At 36.2% G+C, this 24,280-nt stretch overlaps 1 protein-coding gene across 3 annotated transcripts in view; it reads left to right on the top strand.

Annotated features, from left to right (window-relative positions):
* The window catches only part of LOC108748345 (segmentation protein cap'n'collar), a 114,217-nt gene that overhangs the window by 50,778 nt on the left and 39,159 nt on the right, over positions 1-24,280 (top strand). For all 3 annotated transcript variants that reach the window (XM_018486437.1, XM_018486438.1, XM_018486439.1), the window contains exons 4-5: positions 15,013-15,323; positions 15,810-16,016. In XM_018486437.1, the coding sequence (XP_018341939.1) occupies positions 15,013-15,323; positions 15,810-16,016 (518 nt within the window). The remainder of the gene's footprint in view (positions 1-15,012; positions 15,324-15,809; positions 16,017-24,280) is intronic.

Below are 24,280 nucleotides of genomic sequence, written 5' to 3'. Positions count from 1 at the left end.
TATATATATATATATATATATATATATATATATATAGATAAATCTTACTTGGTGTTCGCGCGATCGACTGAAATAAACTTAACCCAACTGGTCTCTCTCTCTCTCTCTCTCTCTCTCTCTCTCTCTCTCTCTCTCTCTCAGCTCGTGATACTTTTATATTTATTATTATGATACGTCTATACGTTCTATGAACGGAAAGGTTCGAATAATCGCGTAGCCGATTATTAGCACCTTCGATACTGAATAACCTTTATCGAGATCGATGTTATGCCGAGAGATCGGTTTTCGTTACGCCTTATAAGATTCAAGACGTGTAATGGGCGTTCAGCCTCGAGAACTCCGCCTTCTTAGATATGCCCGCGACATTATCTGCGCGCGACTACGGCTGCAAGAGAATAAACTATATAACATTATCGCGAAGAAAGTCTATATAGAATCGAAACAATTTGTTAATCAGTTGCATTTATCAAAAAATATTGAGTAATATTTTACGAAGAATAAAAAATAAGAAATTATTACAGTGAAAAGAATAGCTTAATGTTTATCAAAAAATAAAAAAACTAATGCAGATGGTTTTTCTAACGAAAGATTACAAAGTTTTTTATATTTCTTTAAATAAATCTGCAATAATATTATTTAATTACTACTGGTATTACCACATCAATAAACTTGCTATTATTTATAAAATTAGATTTCTTCTAAATAGATGGTAATTTGGCTGTTAAATATATACGGAGAATATTATCCGATTTTATAATTAAACGCTTCTAATTTTATATTGAAAATATGCTTCTATCGTTGCTGTCATATTCATAAAGATAGCAAACTCTACGTTATTCTAAAATTATTTTGAATTGTCACGATTAACAGTAACTTTTACGACTTTGTTCTATTATTTTTGTAAGTAAAATCACGAAAATTTATAATTATTCATATTACTTATTTGTTGATGATAAATAAATGAACAATTGGAATAATATTTCAGTACATATTGTATTAGTTTAGAAGTAATTTTAATATATTTAATGTTACTTTTACTCGTATTTTAACAATTATATTGAAGTTTAGGAGCCAGCCAAAAATTCACATATATTTATTCTTCATCTAACAATACACGTTTTTATATATTCTTTGTAATCGGAATAAAAAGATTTTTATTTACAAAATATAAAAAATAAGCTATCTTGAATTGGTACGATTGAATAACTTTATTTTAGTATAACAAATCCTATATGTTTTCTATATTATATATTCTAAATAAAAATCTTTTTATTCCGATTACAAAGAATATTTAAAAACGTGTATTGTTAGATGAAAATTGTTACTTATTTTGGACGCGATGTAGTCAATGTAAACTCGCATCTCAAAACAGAATTGAATACGAAGTCCGCGAATATTTTGCGTCGTTATTTTGCGTCTCTAACAAAGGAGCACCCATAGTACTACCATCGTAGTCTAAAAGGCAATGCAATTTCCTCAATATTTCAATGAATCGAGGGAACGAGCTGTATACGTAATCTATACGATGAGTTGTAGAGGGACAGTGAAATTGGGATTGGTGGGGACCTCTCGATGGAAACGCATGCGTGAGCGCATAAAACTGAACATCTGCCACGTGCGCGGGCGGTGCATAGTGCGTGGATTCGTGCGTGGACTGAAATCACGAGGGGGAAAAGGGATGGAAAGCATGGCCGCATCCGCCATACGCGGCCGCCGAGGCACGATCAACTAATTTTCTGTCCAATTTCGGTATCGGATATCGGAACGTTAATTAAGGAAAAGAACCTGTTAGAGAATTACGTGTAAGATAAGAGAAAACTTTCAAATTTCATTATATTACATTCGTGAAAAGTTCAGAGGTAAAACGAATCAATCTTCTTTGCAGTAAAATTGATTTTTTTTTTAATTATTTGGTAAATTCATTAAAAGAGAGTAGTGCGCGTGCTTTTATCTATGTAGTATTAATCTCGAGTATAATCGTCAGGTTTTATATGTCGTGAAAGCATTATTTTATGTTGTACAATTCTTGTGGTTTATTGCAGAAAAAAATCTAAACTTTCACAAATTTATTTAACTTATTTATTTTTTATCCTGTTGAACTATAAGAGATTTTGAAAATTATCAAACTAATTTACTCTGATCGTGGACGCGCGTACATGAAACATGAGGCATGTCATTGGTCGATTCGTTTTATTTCTTAACTTCACGATTACAATCGCACAAATTATGTCGCGATTATAATCACGATGCTTCTGTGATAAGCGGATAAATAACGGTATATAATCTCATCGACAAATACAGAAGAATAATATGAGGAGGATACAAACGAGAGAATGCAGTTGGTAGCAAGGAACGTTAGAACGCAATCGATAGACCGCGTTGTATTAATTTCCGCTTCGATTCGTCAAGGATTGCCGGGGGAGAAAAAATAATATCCAACTATCTCCACGCATGGCAATACCCGTGACCAATACCTCCCGAAGTGGATTTGGAATTAGACGCGGGAACCCCACTTCAAACCGAACTCCACTTCGGATCGGGTGCCTCGCGATTCTCGAAAACTCCTCGTCATTCCTCTCTTCGAGTAACTGCAAAAAAATCCGCTGCGACTATAATCCTCTCTTTTTCATGCCCTACTTAATCTCCCTAGAAAAACTAGACATTTCGAGGATTGTAATCGGGAACGAATGCGTAAGGGATCGAAGGATTTTACATTAAGAAAACTAGCTCGAGAGAAAAGTAATGCCCTAGTTCGCGGGAATTCGTTGTTCAGCGGACAATTTTTGTGAACGTGATTCGATTGCTCGCTACGTCCCGAGAGGGAATCAATATTTGGAGCTGTGCGTGTTCCGCCATGTTAGTTCAGCTATGCCAGCCAACGGCGGCCCCCATGGGGGATGTGTCTGCGAGGGCAGCTGGCGAGGCGTGTATGGGGGTTACAGGGATACTCGGAGCCATGACTTGCCACATCCACCCCTGTAACACGAGCACGCACCATTACTCATATCGCGGCTCGTTGCACGCCACGGATTCGGGACGAATTCAGGAGGGCACTTCCAGGAAGCCTCGGGGATGAAAATAGGCGGCAACAATAGCCGCGACGTCATGTCTAGCTTCGTGCCAGCATAATACCTAGCGCAAAAATATAATCGCGCCAGTACATAATATATAATGCAAACATAGAATCGCATCCAATTAATTAAAATATTCTACGAAAGTAGTAGCGCTTGTACGATGTGATTTTTGTTACGATTCGAACATAATTAAGTTTAACGGTATATTCAAATATCATTGTAGTGATGTTTGTTTATATAATTGTAACCATTTGCTAACGAAATTTGTTTAACGATGAAAAAGCTTACATGTCAAATTATTTCTAATCTAAAGCATTTTCTCCTAGAAAGGAGATTTTCATCTGCCTTCAAGCATTCGTGTAGGATTCATAATAATTATAGATGAGAGAAAACGTTCGACTTTTGCGACGTACCGTAATGTGCTTTCGTGCATGTGAGAAATACATAGATTCGCGAGGGAAACTAACCAAGTAATTAAACTGAATTCCGTCTTCGGTGAAAACCGGCAATTCTCGTCATGCGAAACGACAATGCTCAAAATTATCTCGCGAATATCTCGACGGCTCAGAATATACAGACATATCTATAATGAAGGTTGACGTTGATAAATATAATTGTAATAACGTATTATATTTCACAGTACTCGCAAACCGAATACGAATGCCAATCGCAACGTTCGTAATTATATCTGCCCGGATTGGTCAAGCTTACTCCAATCCTTCGTCCGAGTACTTTAATTAATCCCTTCGTTAATCTCATATTAATAAAATGGAATACGGCGAGCGGGACAGAGAGAGAGAGAGAGAGAGAGAGAGAGAGAGAGAGAACAAGCGAAAGAATCGCTATAGAGCGTCCATTTTAAAGCCACGTCGACGTGCTCAACAAAAGGGCCGGATTCCTTCTCGACGAGCACGAGCGCTTGCTCCTCCGTTTCTTCGCCACGTCCTTCGTATATCTCAAACGTTTCAATCCTATCGGCGGATTAAAACATTAACATAAAACTCGTATTAGAGTCAAGCTGCACAGAGTGTTGGAGATGACGACAGTCGCCAGTAACGATGAAAAATTAAGTTCGTGGCATCTCCTCCCTTTTCCTCTCTTCCTTTTAGCTTTTCGAAGTTCTCGCCGCCGTACAATAGAGCTTGTCTACAGTCTGTAGAAGTCGTTACCTGGTTGAGATCGTCTCTACGATTTTGTGAGGTTTTTTGCAAATCATGCTAGTTCTATAAGCGACCGGTGTGCCGCGTCGCGTCTCGTCGAAACCTCACCGAATTCGACTTTCGACTTTTGCTACCGGATAATAACATAATATCGTTCCTTTTGAGAGGAAAACTTTTTTCCATTATTTATAATCGCAGCGATATTTTTCGATCGTTTATTTTTTGTTATCCAAATACTGAAAGAAATATTTTGATTAGATTAACAAAAGGATCCATGGCAATTTTGTGAGACTTAAATTCCGTTTGGTCTCATCAAAATACCAATTTGTTGGTTTAATTAGAACATTGTTTTCAGTGAAAAAAAATGTAAATTACTGAGAACACCAGAATTTACTAAGACTTGTGCATATCTTTTTTAAATAAATATAATCAACATTTGTATTACCTACTGGATAAATCATATTAAAACATAAAGTACTCTTGACTAAGCGGGTTAAAACACGAACTTGAGTACGGAAAAGAATGCAAAGCTAAATATTAAATAAACAAAAGACCGCATTGCTAGTACATTGAGGCGAGGCTTCTTCTTGTAGAATCTGGTGTTGGTTTAGGATAGATATGTATCAGACCGTGTGGGTTAAGGTCAGCCTGTCACCTCAAGTACCATTAGCCCTTTCTAGACACCCTCTCCGTTCTACCTCCAACCTGTCATTAATGCATCAAGGTATTTTTTGTTGGCAGACTTTCCTGAGAATCTCTCGCAAGCAATAAAAGGAATGGCTATTTTGTATCAATCAGGCATCGGAATGAACCATGTATATAATAGAAGCAATAATGGTACACGTAGATACTCATTTCAAAGACCATTTATTCGCAACTTTAATCACGATATTCATTACAATTAGTCATTATTCTTAAGAAATTTAATAAAGGAAGTATCTGCCAGAAAATAAATCTGCACAAATTGCCATTGCTTCTTGAAATAAATATAATGAATGTACATATAGAAGTATAATAGAACTAGAAAAATATAATATAATATTCTCAGTGTAAAATATTCTCATTAAATATTCGAAATTTCTCTTAAATTAATTTAGTTAATTAAATAATAAATTAAAAATAATATATTGATTGTACGGCGTATTAATCAGAAAAATTTTTTATGTGAAAATCATTATCTACATTTTAATAAATTTCTCCACTTGTCTCCAGAAGAGACGAAAGTTCTTTCACATACGAAAAGTATGATAATAGTTAGAGATTGACCGATTTAAAATCTGTTTTGTCATGTGGGTTACTATGTCCCGCGGAAGAATTTGTGCATCACCACAACTTGCAACAAAGAACTTTGGAAGCTAAACCGTTATAAAGCAGTGTTTGCGAGTTAGACTAAGAAACAGGTATGGCAACAAAGGTTGTTGTATTAATATACATTAAAATATGTACATAAATTAAATATTGTTATCGAGAATAAGCATTTCTTTAGTAATTCATATTTTCAGATCAATGGATTTATTAAATTTACCTATAAATTTATGTTATCGAGACGTCTCTCATTTAAATGTCAAAAAGACATTATATTGACATTAAAAAAAATTACTACCCACAGAATTCAAGTTTTATCCAAAATAATATCAATTTGTGCAGTTTTTAGCACAGAGCGCGTTATTTTGAACGTAAAACCATGATATCTGTCTGTCTTTCAGAGCACGTTTCTCGCAAGCAGACGCTCGACTTTGCCCGCTTTTGTGAAGTGCCCAATAAAACTCGGATTTTATTGGACAAGTGACCCGTGTTACAATAAAATATTCCTTACGGGTTATCTCGACTCGCTCGGCGCAGCTTGGACGCTAAGGAGCATGTCTGAAGGAAACACCGTCGCTTCGTATCTGGCCAGTTAGTTATCTCCTTCTGGCTTAACCCGTCATATTGGAACGACTCCAATATGACGGGTTAAGCCGGAAGGAGATAGGTAACGGGAGACGAAGTTTTCGGAAGTCAAAATGAGAAAAATGCACCTTCTAAGCATGACTCGACTACCGCGTGGTTCTCTCGTGGTGGACGCGTGGCCATCGAAAAGTGCAAGCTAGACACGAAGAGAGAACGTCATACTATGAGGTGGCAACAATGCTCATTGACGGGCACCACCAGATCGAGAATGACTTGTACGTATGAGGTGTTAGCAAGGTTTCTGACCTCGTTTTCAGAATCTTCCTTGCGTATGAGTACGTCTTGATTACCTTGCTCTTTCTACCTGGCGAATCGAGAGAATTCGAGATTTTATGATTGTTTGCTTTACATTTCATTTCCGCGATCTCAATTCTTTCTATCTTGCTGTTCTTAATTTCATTTAATCGCATTTATCAGTAAAAATTTAATAATTTTTTGTCATTTTAATAAATGATAACTATAAAAGATTTCACTTTCATCGATATAATTAATTATTGATAATACACATTGCTGCTTTCTTAAGTTTGGATTTAAAAAATCTACCTGGAAAGATGTAAAATTTTGTTAAATATAGATCTGTAAATAATTTTGTTGTAAACTGATTGCTAGACTATCAAAAAAATTGTTCAGCAAAATTAATTTCAGATCTGTATTCGGCAAAATCATTTTTTCTATATTCGATAATATAAGATCTAAATATATCATGCATTTTTATTTCAAGAACACGTGTCTATTAATTTTAACTATATCTGTTACACTGTTTGACGTAGCTCTTCGTGTTTACTTGCACGATTACCGAACCGTATCATGACGTATTCACGGATCTGCAAACTGTTTGCTCGAAAAGAGAGGTGTGACATCGTTTTTGTGAACGTACTCTCGATTACGTGGCATGTCCGTTGTCTGAGCGATGACCAACGTTTTTCAGCTGCCATTATTCCCTTAATTACGTTACCTTACCGTGAATTTCGACTCCGTTTTACAATTGCCGGTACAACAGGCTCGATGTTCGAAACTGGTAAAATTGAACGCAATAAAGAAAATATTTAAACTGTAAACATGCCAAACGCAAAAAATTTCACTGCGATACTTTGTTTATCAAAATACTCTCTTTTATAAATAACATGGAGATTTTATGGAAAAAAATTAAAAATTTGAAACTTCGTGCACAAAATCGAAATATTACTATTTCGCGGTCAACGATTCATGTATTAATGACTACTCAAGAATTATGCTTAAGAATAATTGCGCGTAATTTTAATTTCCGACGATAAGAATGATAAAGAATTTATCGTTTTGCACGTTGTTGTATCATAAGTGTTACGGGGTAATCGCCGAGTCAGATGTATGCTAAAGGAACAGTAAACGGGTTCAGGCCACTTTCCGACGGCATGACGGCATTGAGCGTACTGTTGAATAATAAACTTATATTACGCGTTTGATGAGGAAATGAAGAGAAAAAGTCAAAAGGAGCCGTGTCGGTGTCAGTCGACGTTCCGGAACGAACCTAGAATATTGACGGAATATTGGAAAGCACAACTTCATCCAGCTACTATTATTTATCGGCTGTATAAGGTGTCCTAGACTACGTTCTTCAGGACAATTCCGCAGGATTGACTGCGTATTGTTACGTTACAGTTTTGTCGATGGTCCTATAGTTCGTTCGCGGCGGCATACTGGCAGATACAGTGATTTGCACTTATTGGTTAATAAATCAGCGCTATGGTGCTACGTTTGCCATTAGGTGCCGATATTCTTCGACATATTCATGATGAAGTGACGTTGGCATGGTAAATTGAAATAGCGTCACTCTCCTCAATAATCCGGCTCGTTCCACAAAATTGTTCGTAGGAAACGGCGTGAAACGTTTAAATCTTGATTGTAGAAAGCAGTAAGTGATCGCGAATCGAGTTATAACTTAACCCTCAACTACAATTATGAAAACTTCACTTAACAATAAGTTCTAAAGCGTTCTATTTGAAGTACAGAGTGCAAGTGAACCTTCGCTTTACACCGTTTGATAGAGAAGAAAGTTCAAAATTTTTTCAATTATAATTTAGAACTTCCGTACCAATCGAATCGTACAAATTGTACAACCGTATAAAATTTGCGTCCAAATAATCCTTTGTTGCACTCGAGGGTTATGATTGTAACAACATTTGCGTTTGGCATATTTACAGTTATTACATGATATTAATAAGTCATACATTCTCTCCTCAGTTTGAAATGATTTTTTTCAAATATTTTAATAAATAGACAAATGACCAAGGCAATCGACTTCGCATTAGGTCAACTTCAATAAATTCCTAATCAAAATCGAACATATTAATTTATACTTGAATCAAAATAATTAAAACGCTGTACGTAATCGCAATTGCTTGAAATTTCGCAGAAGTATTGGCGTGATCAAAGTATGCGATGTCAGAGGAATAAAAGTCCAAATATATATAGTAGTCGTCGTAATATAAAACATCGTATTATAAAATATTTCGCAGAAAGTATGCATAAAAATTGACGATCAGAAGGATTGTTATAATCGTTTATGCATCAGAGATCTATAGCCATTGTCAAGCTTAGAGTGCGCATAATAAGTATATTGACCGTATCGGTGGCAATTATGAAATTATTCCAATATATGCCGGCAGATCTCAAACTACGTTCGAATGAGAGTGACGACACAAGAATAAGGGGTATCAATGGAGAGGGCATTTGACAGGATTTAGATAGCATCTTAACAGGTGATTTACAAGCTTTATCATCCGGTGGTTTTAACCTAGTGACTGGCTCTTAGAGTGGCTAGTCACTGTGAGAACTAAATAGGTATGTTTATACGAATGTATAAAAACAATGCTAATAATAAGTTTTTTTAGCAGCAATAGATCTATCTCTGCTTCCACAAATTGCCTCTGTGATTTTCTTCTTTCTATTTATTATAAAACATTATATATAGCAACACATTTAAATGATATTTCGAGTGTTTCCTAAATTATTTTTTAATGCTAGATATTCAGTGACTGGAGGAAAATTGGAACAAAATTTGTGAATGATAGAAAATTAATTCTCTTACATATGATAATTTAGTATATAAAGTTTTACGTGTGTTTATATTTATCTAGTTCTGAGAAAATTAAAGTTAAATAAAATAAAAAATTTCTTTAAAAAGCACTATTTTTTTCTCACATTTTCTCAATCAATGTCAATCAATATAAATAAAACATTTTTCTTCATAATTCACATTATGAACATGCGTTTTCGCATAAATTATAAAACGTAACTGTATTGCATAATTTTTTTTTGAAGATAAAAGATCGTATAGATCGGTTTTCCAAGACCGATTCCCATTGCGACCGACAAACGCTATTGGAGCAATTGGCGTTATTCTCAGGGCGAGAGGGAGGGTTGCTAAGTCGGGGGATGACTCGGGGCTATGCCAGGGCAAGATGCACCCCTGACTAAACCCATGGCAAGGCAACGAAGAGCGGATCAAGCCCGGGTATACGTTCCCGGATCGCAGTGGGGAGCCGGAGAATGGCATTACGGGTAGAGAGACCTTCCCTCTCTTCCCACCTCGCCTCCCCGCCGCGTATTGTCTGGCAGCCATATTGGAGTAACAGCCAACCCCGACGTGATTGGTCCGTTTTTTAACGGAGAGCCCGTGGCTTGGCACAATACTCGACCAGCCCGTGGTTAGGCAATTCCTGGCTACGCGATAGTCTATCAGTCGACTCCATGCTGCGTTCGCTTCGAACTCGTTTGTTGACGGTGCCCGGGTATTATGACTTTCCTCAAGATCGAATCATACAACGCAAAAGCGATCCATGCTACGGGGCGATAAAGGAAATCCCCTTGTTCAGTTCGCAATCTAATCTGGCTCAGTTCAGTCTAGTCCAGTTCTCAGTCCAGTCCGGTCTGTGCGTCGAGCTTTCCTCGAGATTTTTCAAAAATCTCATGGGAATTTCTTGGCTATCGATGGCGATTATGACGATTTAAGATCATTTTATAGTGACATTGCATGTGTAACGTTCAAAGGCGCTAAAGAATGCGCTGAGGATTAACTTACACCTGGAAAGTTTTAAGTGCGGACAAGTTTGCGCAAACATTTTGTTTCCTCTCGAAGTTATCTGCTATGAAAAATAGATTTTCCTGGGAAACAACTCTGTTTCAGCAGATTGACACTGTTATTTACGTTACAAATTCGAAATGTGTATAGTGCGAGAACTTAGGCTTATCCTAGCAACTGTTTATGATCAATACGAAATAGTTTAGTGACTTAAATAACTGCCGCTTTTGTGAATGGAATTTTGGATTACTTTCTGGGTTCTTTGACATCCTGGATTAGGACACAGGTAGGTCAAGTCAGGTTAAAAAACGTCTAGCGACTGTACTGTATCACAACGCGACTCGGAGTATTGCGTAACACAAGCACGTGTAGTTGCTTTAACGACAATTTGTCTTAATCGTGGCGGTTTGACAATAAACATGCGACGCTTTGATTGATAATGCTTAAGAAAGAGAATCCAGTTTACACTTGTCGAATCTTATACTATTAATTAATTCCTCTCAAATTCGACAATTTGCTTACAGATATTTTTAAATACTCTTTGTTTCAACTTTAACATCGACCATTGTTGAATTAATATTTTTAGATTGCGAATTCTGATAATTATGAATAATCATTACTGACAAATATCCTAAACGCGATTGGTCTGTGATCATCAAAAAAGTTTGGAATTTAAAAAGTTTGTGCGAGAGTAAGTGATTTTTTTAGAAAGTTTAGTAGAAAATTTCGTACAAATTCTACAACGGCTTTACCGTTGCTGATTATATTCTGTTATTCGAAACGTAGCATTTTATTTAAAAAATTAACAGGAATATGTTACTTGCTGGACGCTATTGTAGGACATTTAATTTGACTTGTACGAAAAGATATTTCAAATCTATCCGGAATAATTTAATAATTTTTAGTAAGAAATATATACGTGCCAATTTATATTTATTGCTGCATAATAGTAGCAACTTCTTCCTTCATTTTCCAATGTTGAATACCAAAGCTATTAATTATCTACCCGTTAGAGTTTAATCGCGTTAAATTTTTAATGAACTTCCATGTTTAGCTAAAAAGATCAACTAGAAGCTTTTAAAGAGATATGATAAGCACAAGACACATCGAGGACGCGTCTATCCAATCGACTGACCGGTTCGCACACTCGTCTAACGAAACAAGACACGACGAAACGGTCGACAGTTCGACATTGATCAGCGGCAGAATTGATGATCGCAATTACGATTTATCGTTCACGGCAGGTGACGCGCGACGATTCGCGCGCTCCTTCGACTCCAAATGAGACGTCAAGCTCCGTTCTGAAGTTAACTGGCACCAGACTGGATCGTCACCCTTTGTTGAGGGTACGAATGAGATTAACGCGACATGTATACGTATTGTTACCCCCGAGGGTAGGACAATCGTGCCGACGCATTCGGCTTCGGGGATTCCCTTCCGGTGTCCCGTCGGATACGCTGTTTGTGAACTAATCGGAAAGAGGTCGAATAAGAGAACGTTCTCCTGGTTCTCGGCATAGGATTTTGGTCGGTACCGAAAATTCTGTCGAGTAATGCAAGAATTATTATCCAACCGTCGGGTTGAAGGGATAGAAAAAGAAAGAGGATGGGGGGGGCGGAAGAAAATGGTCGTTAAGCGTGCGCGCGAAATATGAGAAATGATCTGTCGACGTTCCCGTGGCCATGGAAAAAGCCGAACGCGGGCTTCAAAGAAGCCGTGGAATTGAAAAAGCCGAAGGGCTATGCCATTAGATGTAGCGTGATAGAGCGAATTCCGGACGACGAGCTTGGTCGAAAGAAAATTTATTCCGACAGCAAAATTTCGAGTATCGAGGAAAACTGAGACTTTCTTATTTAACTCCTTGAAATGACAATCGTCAGTAATTGCAACAAGCTTGGTGCGATTGGAAACGAATTTTTAACTCTTAGTGATTTGATACAATTTTAAAAGAAAAACTATATCGTATTTAAATTATTTTATATGAAAAATTTGTTAAACGGTGTATTCCTTAACAGTATTTGATAAATAGAAATTTTATATATATGTTCTCATACAAATTAATTTTCTAGAACAATAAAGTGATCAAAAAATAACCTGTTAAATCTAAAAAATGAAAAATAATGTGATATTCTTATTGTGAAATTTCCTTGCTAAAAAATGTTCTTATTTGAAGAAAAGAATAAATAAATTTTTCCATCTATTTTTTAACTTAAAATTATCTAAAATATTGTAACATTCATTTATAACATTTTTTATGCATATTTATCTGAGAGTCTATTTCTTTTGAGTGAAGAATAAAAAAGATTGTATTTTCTATATTTTTCCAAGCTAATATATACGATAAATTTCTATTGCGGGAATAAAGGAATAATATAAATTACATTTTGTAAATACGTGTTATAGAGCAGAGAAAAGGAGAAGAAATACATGTTAATAAAAGTGACAAAAAATTATGCTGCATCGGTTAAAAATTATGCTTGTGCCAATTACGCGTGGCGCACAGTTCGATGTATATGTGAAAGTAATTTCACCTCGTAATTCTATGGGGCTTTAAATAGGCTTTACGTCGAACGGGAAGGGGCTATTCTGACTTCCCTCAAATTATAGACGGCCATTATCGCGCGGTCGGCCTCGCATTTGGGCCAGACAATGGCTGCCACCACTCGTTAATGTAATAGGCATCCAAAAGGTGCGAGCTCTCCCTTTACTGGGAGGCACCGGCACTCACCGTTGCAGGAACCGCGCAGCCGACGAAAATCCTCCTCTTTCACGGTCAACCTGTCCGTCGTTTCGTCGGACGGACCTGCCCGGGTTCTCGAGGCAGCTCCCGAAAGAGGAATTATTATTTTATGAGATTATTATCTCTAATAACATCGCCCGACTACGAGGAGAGAAAGGAGTACGCTTTTGTGTTCGATGGGGAAATGTTTCACACGTAGAAGTAGCTCGTTCGGACTGCTCGATATTATCGATGTTTTGTCAAAAGTTCAGGTAGAAATTCTAGAAGGCCTTTTACTTAATGCTCTAATGAAATGTGGAACATTCTGACAAATGATAATCATACATACGAACTAAATATGAATCAAAGTTGTTAAAAGTCAAATGCAATATAACATTGTTCGACACATGAGCAAAGCATCAATCAATTTCATAATTTATATTTTACACAAATATAGGTTTTTTAAATTATACGTTTATTATTAAAATATATAAAGTACGATAAATATATATTCAATTATTTCGTATTAAATATTTACTTATGCAAATTAAATTATTAATTTTACTTATAATATCTTATTTTTATTAAACAGTAAACAATTATAATAATATTAAAATATTAAATATTTGTAGTCACTAAATAAATAGATTAATTAATTTAATCATTTTTATTGAAAACTTTCTCTCCTTATATTTATCTAATCATTTACAACGTTATTAACAAAATTATTTTTGAATTTAAAAAGAAGTAATAGTCTCTCTAACACAGAGCGTTTTTAAAAAAAAAATGACGATAAATTTTTCAAAGCTTTTATTGTTTGGATATAAAAATGTTATCTGTCTGTTCAAGACATATGGAAGTACATTGTTAGTTATTCGTTATCCATTTTGGAAATTTTGAACAGTTCGAACAGCCTTATTCATGTTATCTTTTCATGCGTGCGCAAGGAATGATGCGGTTGCGCGATTGGTTGTAGGGCGGGAACATACAAGGGCTGTTAGAACTAGCAGGTGGATCTCCAATAACACCCCTCTCTTTGTTTCTCAATTAGTTAAGTTTTTTCCTCTCTCCGTTCCCCTGAAAAATTTTTCCTGCTCGTCGCTATCTGCCAGTTTTCGAGCGTCGCGTTTCGAATTCATTTTTGTCGAGTCATAAGTTTATTCGATGCAGTGAAATATTGTGAAATTATTTTTTCTCACAATTTATGTAGATGTAATAAGATGGTGACGATTAATCATAATGCTGCTAATTACATTGTTGATAGTGTAGATGCAAGAAAAGCGAAGATATTGGAGACTAACAATTTTGTTGTATTTCAATGAATATGATAATGATTTTAATTTAACTATACAGAACGATATAGTTTCCTGAATATAGTTTGATATATGTAAATGAAATCAGTAATTATTTAATGTGCTGTAATCATTAGTTTCTAGTTTTAGAGATCACATAGATAAATCTGATTATATCATAGAAACTGATCGTTTTTCGTTCCAATCCTTCATCCTTGATCTGTGCATATATATAAAAATATGCAAACGACTTTTATCTTTTGTAGTAAAGGCATATGAATATACTGTATGCATAATTATATCATTATCTAATCATTGTCATAATATATCGTTATATAATTATATCATTCAATTTTTAACAATACAAAAATTCAAAATAGAATAAAAATTTACGAAGTATTCTATAATGATTACATTGCTGGATGAAAATTATAGAATGTATACAAAGTAACAGTTGTCGATTTCGTGTCAGAACAAAGTTGCATAATAGGACAGATAAGAAACCTGTATAACATTGTAATCAGACAACTAATTAAGTATTCTTGGATGATCTCTGCGTGAACCTTGCGACTACACGCGAACTTGTTTACGCTCGCTTATGTTTCATCGTGCCGCTTCGAAGCATGCATGCTTCTCACGATGAATCATATAATATCGGGAATGCGATTCTCTTTTTCATCAATTGTACTTTTGATGAAACAATTTAATAAACTAAGTTTCAATCAAACATTTTGAGCGAATATGTGATTCTTTGCAGGTGAATACATTCTCAGCTCTGGCAGTCAAAACGGAAGTGGAAGTAGCATCGTCGAAGAGGACAATCCGCTTCTCAACGAAGCATCGTTGGCTTTGGACAATCATCCTTTGGCTGATTTAACTGATGATTCTCTCGGTCTAAACGACACTCTAGGACTTGAGCATGATTTTACTTCAGAATTACTCGGAGGTAGTCTCTTGGAAAGCGCCAGCGTAGAAGGTCTGCTCAGTAACGATACTCTAGGCTTGCCCGACGAATTTAATCTCGAAGAGGCGCTTCAGCTCGTTGGCCTCGATGAGGCTCAACCAGAGGTTTGTGGGACTTCATATCTTCTACTTGGAAGTAACTAATTTGACGTTTTGTGAGAAATAGTATGTTAATATTTTGTCTGTTTTTCAATACCGAGCTAGCCACTTTGCGAAATAAATCGTGAAATTGTATGTTTTATATTATTTTTATAAATGTCTTTTATAATATACTGTTTAATATGTAATTAGTTGAGACATTTTTACTATACAAATCGAAAATTCGTACAAAATCAGCACGAATTACTTTGATGTTAATTTTAGCAATAATAGACTTTCTTCTTTAAACTCTATTTAAATATTATATTACATAATAATGATTTAATAAATGTTTCATTAATATGCCTGACGTTATTTGAATCTCTTGTCGATAGAAAGATGTTTATATGTATGTTGTGAATGTGTTGGAATACTAAATTTTACATGATTAACGCGTTTCACTCCTCGGTGAAGTTGCGATATTGTGATCATTATATAAAGATTGATTATTAGGAAACGAAGTCGGAAGTAAAGAAGAAGAAGAAAGAAGATATCGCTGAGGACTCCGCAAGTGCAGAGGGCGACGCGGCCATTACCGCCTCGAGTAACGCCGAGGTCGTGAAGTCATCTTCTAGGTGCGAGGATCCCGAGACCGGCGACATGATTCACACACCGCAGTTTCATCATCCCCATCATCCACACCACCACCGCTCCTTGCAGGTACGAACGACCCTGATTTCATTGCCTGTAGGTTAGAACCAAGGCCAGTGCCTCTCATTACTGCGTATACAATGTCACTATGATTGCGACAATGTAATGATTTATGTACAAAGTACAGAGGCTTCTCCTATCGTACCTATAACATACATGTCGTGTAAATGAATCAATGAAAAATTATCTTGAGCTATCCGACGCGGTTTCTAATCGAGTGTCATGGATGTTGAATTATCGTCACTGTAATAATAATCTCCGATGTCGCTTAATACGTCTTAATAATCTTTATGTAAACAAATTGCCAGGGTTTTAATTTTATTTGAAATCATTTTACACTCAGCAGTTGCTTTGATACGATTGCGATGTAAACAATCCGTAACAATATCCGGTTTGACGTTACAATATAACGATATAACTAGAGCGACTTTTCTATTGTCTTGATATTCTTCATGATATGCGCAGCGCTGCAGTTTTGAGAGACGCTGAAAGAGCTGCGGATGTTATCGAGAATGGCAATTTGCCACGGCAATTTGCGATTTTTCGACATTCCGTTAATGAGAGGTTCGGAATAGCGCGATAATACCACACGGTACAGCCAGTGATATACGAAGTAGGAAACAAACGTTGGGAAGATAAGAACGGCGCGCAAAGCCGCACAGTTAGAGCGGCGTTTACGGTCCATAAACGGGACACTCTTTATTTACAACGTTGACCGCGAAAACTCTGCTGTGGCTTCATTCCCGTGGCAATGCACCCCCTTTCAAAAGGCCCCTACGATTATACATATGTATCGTAACTTGTATCTTTTATAATGTAATGAGACAATTGAAAATGAATCACTTCTGTAATCTATGGCCAGTATTCATAGTCACTTCTTATATTCAAGACCGTCTTAAGTTCTGTCTTGAGCTATCACGAACTAATCAAAGGGCCGTATTAGTATCTTAAGACATTACTTAAGACGGTCGTGAATTAAGAATCGACTATGAATATCGGTCTATGTTTTTTACAAAAAAATTTAATTTTGAAAACTTTAATTCTTGCGATTATAATTGTTATACAATTAAAACGATATAACGGAAACAAAAATAATTTGGAGCAAAATTGCAGTTCAAGAAAAACATATTTAGGATTTTTTTTTCACAAAACTCTTGATGATACAACTATAATACTTTTAATAATTATTAAACATTTTTTTAATACATTTTTACCGCTGTAATTACGTTTCAAGTACGCATTTACTATAGTATCCCATTTTGCAATTTAAAGTTGCGCGTTTTCATTAAGGATATCAAATATTTTCATTCAAGATATTACGATACCTTGTATGTATTTTCTAAAGCTTCAATGCGACTGTATTGCCTGATTCTATATACCGATTCTTACACGAGTTTCATTAGACAACAATCTAAACACGGCAATCATAAATGACTGTTACAACTCGTTTTAATAGGAGTATCATGCTGTCATTTTGGACAGTAAAGTGCACTTATATTTGGCGGCAATCGTTATCGCGAATTTTCGCATTTTTACAGTCGCAAAAGGCCAGCTCGTTTATAATTATTAGTTGTTACTTTGTGCTTGTGTAACTCACTTTATCGCTATATGAAATCTTTCCGGAAGAATTCGTTTATGATTTATTACCAGTGACAATTTGCTCAACGCTATATACTGCAGTAATATACAACAATTTATTTCTTTATAATTTAAAAAAATTCTTCAGTCAGTGATAATTAACAACGATAATCATTTTCGAGAAAGAACTCCACTTGCTATAATAATGTCTTTTATTTTTTAATAATAACAATATTATGGATATCTGTTTCTTCAAAAATTAAAACAATCTTTAAAAAATTACTTTTTACTCCTGAAACTACAAGTTGTGATATCTATTCTCATTTTTAGTATTTCATTTATAAGGGATATCGTATGATATTTAAGACTCTTTCCTCATTATTGCTTTATAGCATTATAGAATTTTATAACACGCGTAAAACAAGTTTCATTAGAGAAAGCTATGATATTTCTTGAGCCGCCTGTTTTATTCGCGATGTGTATTTTATATAAAACATAAATTAAATTTTATCACAGACAGTAGCTCGATAATGCGAATAGCAATTCAATTATAGCTGTATGTAATGTGGTATAATAATCGTTTTCTTATCTTTTCAATAACCGAGAAACGTGAAACCAGGAACCATTGCTTGCCAAGAGAAGCAAGTAATAAACTGAATTACTTTTGATATTTATGAAAACAATGCAACTGTTTGAATATATTTAAATGTTGCATACATTGAATATATTTGAATACATTTAAATGTTTATATACGTTTATAATAAATTTTATCATATTAATATACGTATATCAATATAGTTATATGTCTATCAATTATATGTATTTCAATACATTTACTGGTATCGAATTTTAAATGTAGAAAAAAAAACACGTTAAACCCTTAAAATGCATGAGCGGGTTAATGAAATACGCGTAAAACGTAACTCAAGACGAGAAGTCTCACGCCGTGAGACTCGAAATCATCGCCAGGAACCCCTTCTAGAAAGTTGACGTTTCCCTGGAGTTGAATTCCGACGCTGTTGTCGGGGCACATCATACAATGCGTCCCGTCGAGAAATCACATCGTTGTAGGAGAGGATGATCGTGACAATGACCTACCGGGATAGTCCACGGCGAGTCCGTCCAGCGAAACGCGTACGTGTGATTTCTTCTGCACGTGGAGGAACAAGTCTGAAAAGATCCGCCAATAGGAGAGATGGCACGGGCCCCTACTACTATGAAACCGCGGTGGACGCGATCGCGATGTTTGTGATCCTGGACGTCGGCGCTGACATTCGCGGACGACACGCGGCTGGAAGTGAACGCTAATCTCGCGGAAAAGTCATCTCCAACGATCACCCGAGGGAAGGCGAACATCCGTTCCGTAGACGGGCGCGATAAACGGTTCCGGAAGGTTTCTTTATAGTCGAGCGCGATTCTGCTGATAGTGCGACGTTTCCAACGGTTCTCGCAGAAGAAGAAGAAGAAGAAAAAGAAGTTAAGATCTTGAGCTAGGAGAGACCACGCCTTCAAGGATACCAACCAAGTTTCCCGCCCAGACATCACCGGGAAGACACTTTGTATTGTCAATGAAAAACTGGCTGCAAAATGAGAACGTTAGACTTCCGCGACTGCTCCGTTCCGGCCTTGTACGTTTGACGTGCCGGTGGTTTCTACCGTCACGAGGTTGGATTAATTTGCATAAAGTTTCGTACGTCTAATCTCAAGATCTTGAATCGGTGTTACGTGAACAGTAAATTCTACGATGCGTAATACGCTATCGAGACGGAGATTAAACTACGTGAGATATAAGTGTGCGAGTGATAAAGCTACCTAGTACAATGGCTATCTCTATGAAACGCATCACGCTCATTTGCACGAGGCTTGAAGCGATTTGAACGAGGCCAAGAATCCCTTCTCACGTCACTTCGTGAGACCGCCCACGTTGAATACACAAATCTCCTCGTTGTACCTCTCAAAATGATATTTCGTATATCGCAGAATCGCTAATGGACTGAAATATCCGAATGCAGGAATAACATCTTGAAATAATGCAATGCAATGCACTAAGAAAAAGCGTACCTGATTAAAATTAATTAAAATTTACGTGCCAACGGCAAATGTGCAATTCTTGTCGCAGGATGGAAGTTTTATAAAAAAAAAAAAAAAAAAAGTCGTGTGAAAAAAGTTGTTGCTTTAATAATATTTGATTAATTTAACGTCAGTACCCGGTGCGTATCTCGTGCCTAATTTATAATTTGAGTGAAAAAGATACACATGAACGACGTGCAGCAAGCCCTCGTCAAACCTCATCCGCAGACGAACGAGCACACATACCAAGGACATACAGAATGTTGGAGTCTGATATTGGACGAAGGTCTTTTGCAGGTAGATTACGTTAATTGCGCAATATTAAGATAATCAAATAAAAATTTATAGTACGATAACACGTACGATAACCCCATCATACGTACGTGGAATCGGTGAATAAGGAGATAAAGATTGGCGCAAGGTCTCTTGGTAGGCAAGGCTTCTTGGATAAAAAAGACGTATCGGAGTTAATAACTAAGAATACTTACCGATGGACTGTGTTCACTGCGATTAATTCTAAAAACGTAGCCTGTTTTTCTTATGAGAAAAACTCTACACAGCTTTTGTATTCATAGATACCGACTCTACTAAACGTAAATTACTCGAAGAGCAAAACGCTAGAAATAGGCTTAAATGTACAGCAGTTGTCTTGCGTAAGAATGTTACGTGAAATAATTGAAAGGGTTCAAAATAACTATTTAAAATGGCGTTTGTTTTTTGCCGAATCTCGATCGCGTTTTTGAGGATCGTATTAACTGCATAGCTTTATTCGGAGGATATGTTAAAGAGCGGTTAAGTTTGAGCTAGTTTCGCTAAAATTCGCTTCGTGTAATCGTACATAAAACGCGCGCACATAAAACACACACACACACACACGCACACACTCACGGTCATGCGACCTTGCATCCCGCGCATGTAGAACTGTCATTACACGCAACCGCCGTCGGAGAAGTATTACATGCTCCGCGCGTCTCGTCCGCGGGTCTTTCAATACGTAATGAGTACACTAAATTAATATATTCCTACGCCCGGGACCTTTGCCTACGGAGGAGGATGTGTCGTGCGTTTATTATATGGAAGGCTTACGCAAGAAAACGCGCCGTCGCCGCTTGCGAGCCATATCATTTTTGGAGCTTCTCTCTCACGCGACCGTCATATTAACACTGACCTCAGTCACCTGTAATTGCTACATGTTAGCGTATACACCGAGATACAAACGACGGACACGTAATGCGACCCATTACAGTCGGATGGCACACGTTCCGACGTTATCGTTGGATCCTTTTTTCTTTTATTTCCTTCGCTGAAGAGGAAGCTGCTTCTGCGAGAGCGAGAGCCTCGGGTATGTGGTACCGTTTCAGCTTCACGCGAACTTTTTTTGCGCATCTGTCACAAGCGGTTCATAGTACATCATGTGTATCTTAGAAATTACGATATTATTATTTGCATTTGAAGGTGTAGGAAATCATGCGATCATACTTCATCGAATATACTTGTAACGTTACGCAAAATACATCAGAAGTTTACACCAGTATAGAGAAGATGTCCTTGATATATATGTAAATCTCGACTTTTAATTGTTATTCTTTATAAATTATGTAACCATTTTTTATGAAGTTTATTGAGCTCGTGGTTTCGAAGAACGATTGAATATGTACAACAGATCGTGCGTTATATTGGAAAAGGTATTGAAATCGCATCTGTTTGAGCGGATTAAAATAACTTTATTCATCATATTTTATACAACAATGCTATGCTATAAAAAAAAAGACAAATTTTGGAATGCTTAAGGTTGAGAAAGGCTATAGAAAGGATGGTGTAGAAAAGTTCTTAATGATTTTCTTGTAAGCAGCTTGTAACAATTCTTAGGTATTCGGGGCAGGTAGGTATGCCTGCAGTAGGTGTTCTTTTCCATTTAAATCTTGTGTTCTCGTAAAATCTTAAAAGACCGAAAGTGAGTAAAGTTCTGACAACAGTAGGACCTCCCAGAGGGCATCCTTTTGCCACAATTACGTTTAAACATCCCAAGAGATTATCTTTTATAGACTGCTAACAATGGTGACTTTTTATTCAAAACGTAACCAAGACTAATCGGTCGTCAAAAAGATTTTTCGAAAGAAGTGTTGGCGTTCACTGAACAAAACTGAAATTCCGGATAAAGTGATTAATACATTTTTCTCGAGATTTCAAAATATTAAAATTATTAAATTCTGTCCATAACTTGAATCTTTATTGCTAAATTATTTAGTAAATTTTTTAGTAAACTTTTTTACTATAAAGAGAATTAATTTTTTCCTTTTATAATTTTAATTATATTCCTTTTATAATTTTTCCTTTTATAATAATAACGGGCGATAACAACGAATAAATTATTCAGAATAATGTAAAAAGCAATGAAAGAATAATTGCTATTTTTTATTATTATGTATTATTCGATATATGAAATTTAAAGTTTATTTTTCCACTATTGCAAGATCGACAGAATACATATTTAAATTGCTCAGTACAGTAGAAGGATTAATTATTAAAGAATAATTAGTAATTAAGCATACAAAGATATAAAGTAGGTAGATGTTCGCCTGCGGGTAACGAGAACTTGGAATGTCTTAGAAGTTCCATGTAAATAATGAGAGAATGAATTCAAATATGTCAAGACGTGATAATAATTACCACTGCAATAGGCACCCGCAGGGTCCGACAAACACGGAGAGTGTAGGAAGTAACTAACCTGAAATAATTAAAATATCCTTGTTACAAAAAGTTTTTAAGGATGGAAGTGGTAGATATTTATTTTCATGTAAGAGAGTTGCTGACCATCTCATTCCGCTGCTTGTTTTTCTTGTGTTCCATTATAAATATTTAATAAGATAAGTCTATTAACTCTTTGGCCATAATTGGGAAAATATATGTATACATAAAACGCAGCAGGATTAATCGTTTAAGAAGTTATGCATATCTTTTCAACAAATGCGACTATTTAGAATAAATTATCTAGTAATATATTATCAGAGACGATAAAAGAAAATTAATTAAATGTTAAGTTTGTTTTTTCATCTCTTTTTCTTGATACGTAATTACAATGCAACGATATACATATTTAAAAAAGTATTTCCTTCTGCGAAGATTATGCACACATATACATGTGATAAGTACAACATTTCTTAACTTATTGTATTTTAAGAAGAAAACATAAACATATATCCTAAACTGATCGTTTTTAAACATACGAAGTATTATAATTGAGAAAAAAAATATGAATATTTCAAAAATCTGAAAAATGCGTAGAAGAATAAATTCTAAGAATTTATTCAAGTTTAATGTGCATACATGTAGAAACCATTTTCTAGTATGAAACATTTTTACATCCATCAAGGGTGTGCATATGGTTAATTTGAAAACTATATTTGGAAACTATATTTTGGAAACGAAATAGTTTAGCACATATGTACATAGGATCTTTTCTTCCTAAAATAAGCCAAGGAATATCCCCTGCCAATTTTTTAACTTACTAGGAATCATCTTGTACATATAAATAATATTCATATATTTATACTTATTGTATATTACTTTATATACGTTTACGAACATGTTTGTATATGTAAATATTTAAAAAAATATTCTTTAATATTGAAAAAATAGATGACGCAATATAGGTCGATTGCTAAATAATAATATGCTAATAATTATATGGAGCATAAACAGCCAGTATCAACGATAGTATCGGCAAATAAATCTGTATTGCCATTCGTCGCATTATTGGATAACGCGGTATCGAGCCTGCGGCTCAGTCTCGTAATCGGAGAACCAGAGAACTACCAGCTGACCTTTGGCCGTGATTGACGGGGACTTCTTCGTCGTATATCTTTGCACAAGGATTTGCTAGGCCGTGAGCGGCCGGTAGCGTGCTATTTGCCGTGGCACTTGAATATTTGCTTAGAACCTCGAGCGCCGGAGGAGGGCCCTCCAGGTATCCTTGGACTGCCGAACAATATTTACGTATAACACCGAGTTACGAATCGAAAGGAAAGAAAGCCGGCGGAGACCGGAGGATCGTGGCAGGGAAAGAGGCGAGTGCGGGAGATAAAGGAGCAGAGAAAGAAGATCGTGAGAGAGGGCAATCCGTGCGATGGAAACAGAGACGGAGACGAGTGGCGGATTGCGAGCCGGAGAGGCCGTAAGACGAAATTAATAAGAGAAACGAAATGTGTGCTATGGAAATGAGAAAGGTGATGGGAGAGACGCGCTGGTCGGACATTAGGATGCACTTGTGGCGATAGTCGGAGAACTTGGCGCGAGCGCAAACCCGCCGGCGCGGTAACCCACGCCGACATACATTAATCTGATGACTATGAATCCGAATGAATCATAATTAATATCTTCGCCCATTAGTCGTAAGAGCACACCGGCGACCACGATAATGCGCACGTTTTTCTCGCGTATCTTTAATTAGTACTTGCGTTTTGCCGATGACGCATTACCGAGATCGCCGTTTCCGGCCGCCCGTCGGTGTGCCTCAACAAAACGGTATGTCACACATAACATCCGGTATTTATCCGAAATTCGTGATATAGTCGGCAGTAGAAATCGTCCGTCTGTTCACACGCAGAAACATTTGTGAAATTTA

This window comes from Trachymyrmex septentrionalis, unplaced genomic scaffold, assembly GCF_001594115.1.
Source record: "Trachymyrmex septentrionalis isolate Tsep2-gDNA-1 unplaced genomic scaffold, Tsep1.0 scaffold22, whole genome shotgun sequence".
In the NCBI taxonomy this organism is placed as follows: Eukaryota; Metazoa; Arthropoda; class Insecta; order Hymenoptera; family Formicidae; genus Trachymyrmex; species Trachymyrmex septentrionalis.
This window is presented reverse-complemented; position numbering and strand designations above follow the sequence as displayed.